General features: G+C 39.1%; 1 protein-coding gene across 3 annotated transcripts in view; it reads left to right on the forward strand.

Annotated features, from left to right (window-relative positions):
- The window catches only part of asic1b (acid-sensing (proton-gated) ion channel 1b), a 163,353-nt gene that overhangs the window by 145,549 nt on the left and 10,382 nt on the right, over nucleotides 1-7,422 (forward strand). For all 3 annotated transcript variants that reach the window (XM_032513334.1, XM_032513332.1, XM_032513333.1), the window contains one exon: nucleotides 2,691-2,818. In XM_032513334.1, the coding sequence (XP_032369225.1) occupies nucleotides 2,691-2,818 (128 nt within the window). The remainder of the gene's footprint in view (nucleotides 1-2,690; nucleotides 2,819-7,422) is intronic.

Below are 7,422 nucleotides of genomic sequence, written 5' to 3' on the forward strand. Positions count from 1 at the left end.
ACTGTGACTGACAGACCCGAAATTGGAGTGAAAGAAAGAAAAAACGGACAAAACGGAGCCGATAATCTCACACCCAACACCCGCAGGCTCCAGGCCGCCAGAGCCCGCGGTGCTCAGAGAGGTTTTAGAAGCCGTGTGTTACGATGCTAAAATCACTGATTATTTACATGGAGTCTGGTGCGTTTAGCGAACGCAATTTTGCGGACTTTTATGTTTTAAAAAGGATCTTAATCTTTAACAGAAAGGTCGACCTCCTTAGAAATCCTTCCACTTAGAATATTAATCTGAGCCTGTCAGCAGCAAAACGAGCACTTTTCTGAACGTAAATACAAGCTGGACAATTATCCTATTAACTTACATTGTAGCGATCTCGTTTAATACTGCATCACTGTCAAAGGAAAATATGTCCTCAGTAGTTTTTATTGTATCTGATTCTCAATGAGCTGTTGCAGAAACAAGCCTTGAGCAATAAAGCAAAAGTTGTCAGTAGTTCAGTAAACATTACAATATTATGAAATATTGAGACTTTCTATCTTGAAATATTAAGACTTTGTCTTGAAATATTAGGACTTTCTATCTTGAAATATTAAGACTATTATGACTTTCTATTTTGAAATATTAAGACTTTCTATCTTGAAATATTAGGACTTTCTATCTTGAAATATTAGGACTTTCTATCTTGAAATATTAGGACTTTTTATCTTGAAACATTCCCCTCTAAGGTGTAGTGGAGTAGGAAGTAGCAGCAGGGGTGAGTCTAGGATCAGACCTTGGGGGGGGGGGGCTCAGCCCCTAATGAGAACATCTCTTGGTCTAGTGTCCTGTTTTACAAAAGTTTACAAAACATGACGTGTTTTGGAGGTAAATACGCTTCTGAACTGAAAATGTCCCCGGATTTTGTCTGAGAAATCTGGTCAGCTTACACTAAGGGTTTGTTGGTTTTCCTGGTCAGAAGTGGTTCTAAATGTATACATATTCTTAAGCATAAGAAGAAGAAAAATAATATGTCAGATGGTGTGTGTAGAAATAGGGGCACGCATCGTTTAAGCACAAAAACCTGTGTATACACGGTTGATAAATGAGGCCCCAGTTCTAAACAAGAAGCTGAGTATTCCATCCATTTTTTATACCCACTTATCTCCTTCAGGGTAGCATGGGGCTAGAATAAAATCTGAGAATGCATTATGTGAGAAGAAAGTTACTCCCTGAACAGGTCTCCTGTTTATGAGCGTGTTAGTCACAAAGAGACTTACTTTCACACATATAGGCAATTTAGAGTTTTTGATATGCCTTTGAAGTGTAAGAGGAAACAGGAGCATTCAGAGGAATCCCAGACAGACACAGGAAGAACATGCACACTCCTCACACAACACAGCTAGTGTCAATTTCAAACCCTTCATACTGTGAGGCCACAGTGGCAACCACAGAGAAATCCAAGAAAAGGGTGTGTAGGTGTGATGATGTGGCTTGATAAAATATATATCTGTAGTCTATTACTGATCAGCTTGTGATTTTCTTGTTAAAACCATAGCAAGAGTACATTATGTCTCCAGGTTTGTCTACACTTTCTGTGTAATTGTTGTATACCTAAAATTAGTTCACAACAAAGCATAGACAGTGAAATGCTGGACTTTCTTATGTTTAAGTTTTTCAGTTTTTGTTCCAAGGTTCAACCCAAATTTCATTATTCGATTGTACAAGGATGACAGATGGTCATGACTTAAAGATTGACATGTGCTTTTGCTAGCAGGAGCTTGCGCACTACCTATGTATATTTTGCTGCACCAAGCCCTTTAAGCATTAGTCTTGGCAGCAGCAGAAGAGGGCTTTGTTTCCATTCTCAGAAGAGCAATGTGTAACAGTTAAAGTCGCTCTTTGCCGAAGCTCTCATGTTGAATTCCAGCCGCATCCCGGAGCTCTTTAATTGAAAATAGTGAGAAAGTCTGGCACTTAGAGGACGATATAGAGTGACAAGCGGAGAGGAAAGGCGGCAGGAAGCAGACATCCTACTTCATCCCTGAGCCAACACTCAAAGGAACTAAATCTCTTGATTCCAGCCTGCCATCGCCATGATAACCAGTTCCAGGTCTCTGAAAAATATGATAGAAATATGTTTGCAAGTATATTTTTGAGTCACCATGTCATTGTAATGCTCCCATGATCTCAGTATCAAAGAGGCCCATCTGCTTCATTTAAAGTCTAAACACCAGAGTGCTGTATCCAAGGAAGCTGTCAGCTGTATTGATTTTCCTTTTATCCTCATCATCATTTAATTATTAATTTATCCATTCACTTTCACAATTCCCCCCGCAGTAAATAAGACTCCTATGGGGCATGTATTCATCATCAACTGCTCTACTTAGGAAGTCCATCTTCTTTGTCCTTTCACTCCTCATTCCAGCTATTGTTAATTGTGATTGTCATCCCTTGAAGTCCATAGATGTAACAAATTGAGCATTCCAGCTCAAATAAGACTACACGTTAATGATGGTTTATAATTTGTCATGTTTTTTTTTTTTAGATTTTGTTTTCCAGCTTGTTTTTTACTCAATGGCTAAAGATGTCCCACTGCTGCAAAGCTTTTCTTCATTTGATTAATAACAACTGCTGCTGGGTAGATCATGCAGACCAATGTGTGCATACAAATCATCATCCCTGTTGTAAATGTCCTAACTTCTTCTTGTCAACAGACGAGACGTCGTTTGAAGCAGGTATCAAAGTTCAGATCCACACCCAGGACGAGCCACCATTCATAGACCAGCTGGGCTTTGGAGTGGCGCCGGGGTTTCAGACTTTTGTCTCCTGTCAAGAACAACGGGTACGTCTTGATAAAGTCGAAAGAAATGAAATACAGAAAATACAAGAATATATCTCTGCACATTTTGTCAGGGATGTTAATATTAGCCTTTTAATTTTTAATTCTGAGGGTTTTTGTGTCTGTAAATCAAACAATAACATAAAATGAGCCCATCATTTTCAACTTAAACCCCCACACCACTTTTTTAGCTGACCAATGTATATAGGTATTTAGTAGTTTTGTTGATGGCTTCAGGTCCAAATCTTGGCATTTTAGTGCAAAGTATTTGGATTCTACATATTGTGTCATAAATATGCATAGCGACTGCCTTCTACTGCTTGAAGCCCGGCTGTTGCAATTTAATTTTGTTATTGGCTGATCTGGTGCCAGATGCCGTGTTGTCTGTGTCGTGTTGAGCAGCTATGTCTGTGTACTGCCATACATGCAGATGAACGACACCAGTGCCCTGAGGTCTCCGTTTACCCGCCAGCAAAACTTTGCTTGATAATTGCATCACCCAGTTGAAAATCACAGACTTTTCCTCTGCAGTGTCACAACGCCATTGAAACTACACACAACACTGGCTTAGCTGTGTCATCCAACCCAGCTCTGCCGTCTTGTCCATATATGGTCACTTCTGACTCCACATTATCAAGATGGCAACGGCCAAAATGCCAACTCCATTTAAAATGGCCCCCTGGCGTCCACAAACCAATGGGTAATGTCACTAATTATTCCGTTCGTCCATTATTTTTACAGTCTATGGAAAAAACTGGGGTTTAGTTATTCTTTAATAATAATGATGATAATAACCTTTATTGTATAGCGTTTTTCTTTTCAAAACAATGTTGCAAGGTGTTTCACAAAAGCAAAAAAGACTTAGACATTAATATAAAGAATTATGGGTGTTTAAATGATTAAAAGTGACATGGCAGAAAGTCCAATTATTGCAGAAATCTAATTTTAAAAAGTTTTTACTATTTACTCTATTTAAAGGAAGTAACTGTGGTAGCCCTAACTCTAACCCTAAGACAAACAAGAAGAGTTTAAAGGACCCTGACAACATATGTCTCCTTTAGTTTTAATCTAAATCATGGGACTGCTAGCAGAGTTTTGTAGCAAGATATCTGGGTAAGTGCAAGTACATTTGGGTGCAAAAGCCCACAAATATATGTTAGAGCATGGACTGAGATAAAACGATGAGTTAAACTTTGAATTATCAAAATTTCTTAAAGTGAACTTATTGTGCTTTTCCTTATTTTCTGTCATAGGTAGATACATAAGGATACAATGTCCGATGTTCATGCCTGATTTCTTCATATGGTTCCTGATTTTACAGACACATAAAGTTGTGTGCCATCGGCATAGACATGAAAAGATATAATATAACATATTATACGGCCAAGCATTCTTATGGCTTTGAGTCAGATTTTGACAATACAAACTGCCTAGACTGTATGTGTACGTTGCTTTCCGTGAATAATTACCTTAATAGAAATACTGGTAATCTCTCTCCAAGTGCTGATAGTTTATACAAAATCACACATTTTCTAATCTTTAAAGTTAATGTATGTATGTAAGTCAGTGTAGCTTGTAGTAATCATATGACTTTCCTGGCTTATTTTTGTTTTCATTGTCACAGCTAAGTTTTCTCTTTAATATGTCCTGCTTTAGCCTGCTTAGGTTTTGATGTTGCTGTCGATTTTGCAAAAGGCAAAAGTATTTCCTTTTGGAATTCAGTTTTCACTCTAACACTTTCAAATTGAAATGCTTCTCTGTCCCAGATGTTTGTTTACATGGACACTTAGAATTTGATGAGAAAATTGTCATACAACCACTTAGGGTGATCTACGTTTCTATCATCTAGGGTGAACATACATCAATTCACAAAGTGGCTAATATAATCAGTGATGTATCCTGGGATCTTTGTGGGTGTTTCTGGGCTTTCAACCTCAGACATCCTGGGTGGCCCAGGTGACCCTGCTAAGGTTGATCAAGCCCTGGTCTGTGTCCTAGTACCACTCACGCTCTCCTGCATACTCCCCTCGATCCTCAACCATCTGGAGGATCTTTCTGCTGCATCTGAGGCACTTCTAATGGCTCTGCCCCTGTCTGCTCCTGTCACTCCAAGCAGACTGAGAGCTTTGCTGAACAGTCACAGCCCAGTCAGCATCTCAGTGATTTGAAATTCAAACCGTGAGCACAATCTGTTTGGTATCAAAAAACCCTCTCTGTGTGTTTAAGGATGTCAAGGCAAATGAGACACATTCTGAATGTATTTGAAGCTCCACTAAGGCATATTTGTAAATGAATTTTGAATCAAATGACTCTCTGTAATCCAAAAAGGTGGCTCCTGCTGAAACCACTGACATGTATCACCCATCTGTCTGCTCTACACAGATTTTAATCCTTCTGGTCCACACACAGACTACATGATTCATGTTCTTTCTTCCTCAATTGCTAAAATTTCCAAACATTATCCTGATAATCAAACTGTTTATATAAAGTCATGATACCGTGGAGAATTAAATACTTGTACTTTACTTCAGTATTTCCATTTTATGCTACTTTATGCCTATGACAAATATTGTCTACTTCTTACTCTACTACATTTGTCTGACAGCTGTAGTTACTTTAAGACTAGGATTTGGGAACCAGTGGACTATAGTTAAACCTTGCTGCACCTCAGCTAAAACAGTAAAATGCTGCTTACATATTATAGCATCACTCTTACCAATGTAATAATGTACTATATCATAATTAGTCTAAGTAGATTTTGCAAAATGACTAGTTCTACTTTTGAAGTACATTTTGTTTATAATGCTTCTCTACTTTTATTGACTTACTTTGATTTTTAATGCAGGACTTTACTTGTACGGGAGTTCATCCCCATTTGTGTCAACAAAATGTTTCCTTAATCTGGGTGTTCACTATCGTCAGGTTACACTGTGTTTGGGCCTCAGTGATTGAGCTACCCACGAGAGTAACCTATTTGTCGGCGGCCGTTTTAAAGGCTTTTGCTGGACCCTTGGGGGTTCAAATGAGGCGTCCCACATGGTAAGCACTGCACTCTCCGCACTATGCTGTGTTTTTGAAGGGCAACTGCTTTTCTGCCTTCACACTAAGGAGGTTAAAAACATCATTTTGGCTGGGAATCAATCTTGGGTTGCCCACAGAAGACCAAAAGTGTGCTTCAGACAGGCCTATCAATAATGTGACAATTGTAAGGACAGTTACTCTTTTGGTTGAAAAGGCTGTTTTTTATTGGAAATTGAACGCTGCTATATATTTAGCAATCCCACAGTGCAATTGAAGGGACTGTTCATGTTTGCTGAACCATTGGAGATATTGGGCCATTTTACAGTTCAAACAAATATTATAGAAACACAAACTTTTCCCCAGTCATTGGCTCAGTGAAACAAAGTGTATGTAAGTTATTTTTAATCTGTAAATAATTCTGCTGGTATGATGGCGAGCATACAGCCAGACAGATCTTATACTCTGGCCCCTAATATGCTACAAAACCATGCATAATGAATGGTGGAGAGAAAGAGACGGATATGGGAGTGATCTCAGTCCTTCCACGTCCACACTACCAGTGAGTGTTCCAGTGTCGGCTGTCTGCAGCAGGATTTTGCATGCTGCCAATGTCGCGTCTGCAGGAAACTGTCCCTCTTTGTTTTACTTGATTTCTCACTTGCTCCGTCACTTTTTTCCTCTGCGACAGTTATTATAATTCCTCTAATATGATCCCTCTCTCTAACGATCCCCCGTCTCGTTCTCTCTCTATATATTTATTTATTTCATTGGCTGGCAGGCTCACTCTTCATTAATCTAATGCAGTTTGCGCACATTCATTCAACTGCCTGTTTCTGCAGTCCTGTAGTGTAAAACTGTCGGGGTCTTTTCTGCCAGCCAAACTGTCACTCACCATGATCCCACAAAAGAAAAATCTGCAATTTCTCCCTACTTAAAAGCAAAAAAGAACAGAATGTTTGTTCCCCCTTTCTCCACTGTTTCCGTCCGCAGAGTCTTGCTGACTCTTGGCTTTCCTCTTTTTTTTCCTCTCACCCTTTTGTTTGCGCTCTCTCGCTCAGCTGAGAAAAGGAGGAATTGAGGTCACAATCTTAGCATGATTTGTTTTTTTCATCATGGTCATTAAACAACATGCTAACATGTCCTGAAATTTCTTACGCCAGTTTCACTTTTGTTGGCCACACTTTTGAATTAAACTTTTGCAGATGTTTAACCAATAGAAAGTAATGTTACCCCAAGGTGATTTAGGATGGCCGAGTAGAGCTTTTTAAAATGCAGAGAAATTGAAATAGCAGAACTCTGAGCTTAAGAGAACCATTACCCAGTCACACAGCTCTTCCAATAGGTCTAGCCTACGTGATGAGGTAAATAAATACACAAGCACCGTTTACTGATAACCACATATTACCCAACTCTGATTGTTTTTCTGTTCTCTTTGACTTTGTGAAAAGTCCTTCATGTGAAAATTGGCAAAGGAATCATGATAATCTCCTGATTAGATTTTAGTCTGAGCTATCTGGTTTACTTGAGTGATCGGTACAGTGTGTGTGTGTGTGTGTGTGTGTGTGTGTGTGTGTGTGTGTGTGTGT

The sequence above is a fragment of the Etheostoma spectabile genome, chromosome 4 (genome assembly GCF_008692095.1).
Source record: "Etheostoma spectabile isolate EspeVRDwgs_2016 chromosome 4, UIUC_Espe_1.0, whole genome shotgun sequence".
Taxonomy (NCBI): domain Eukaryota; kingdom Metazoa; phylum Chordata; class Actinopteri; order Perciformes; family Percidae; genus Etheostoma; species Etheostoma spectabile.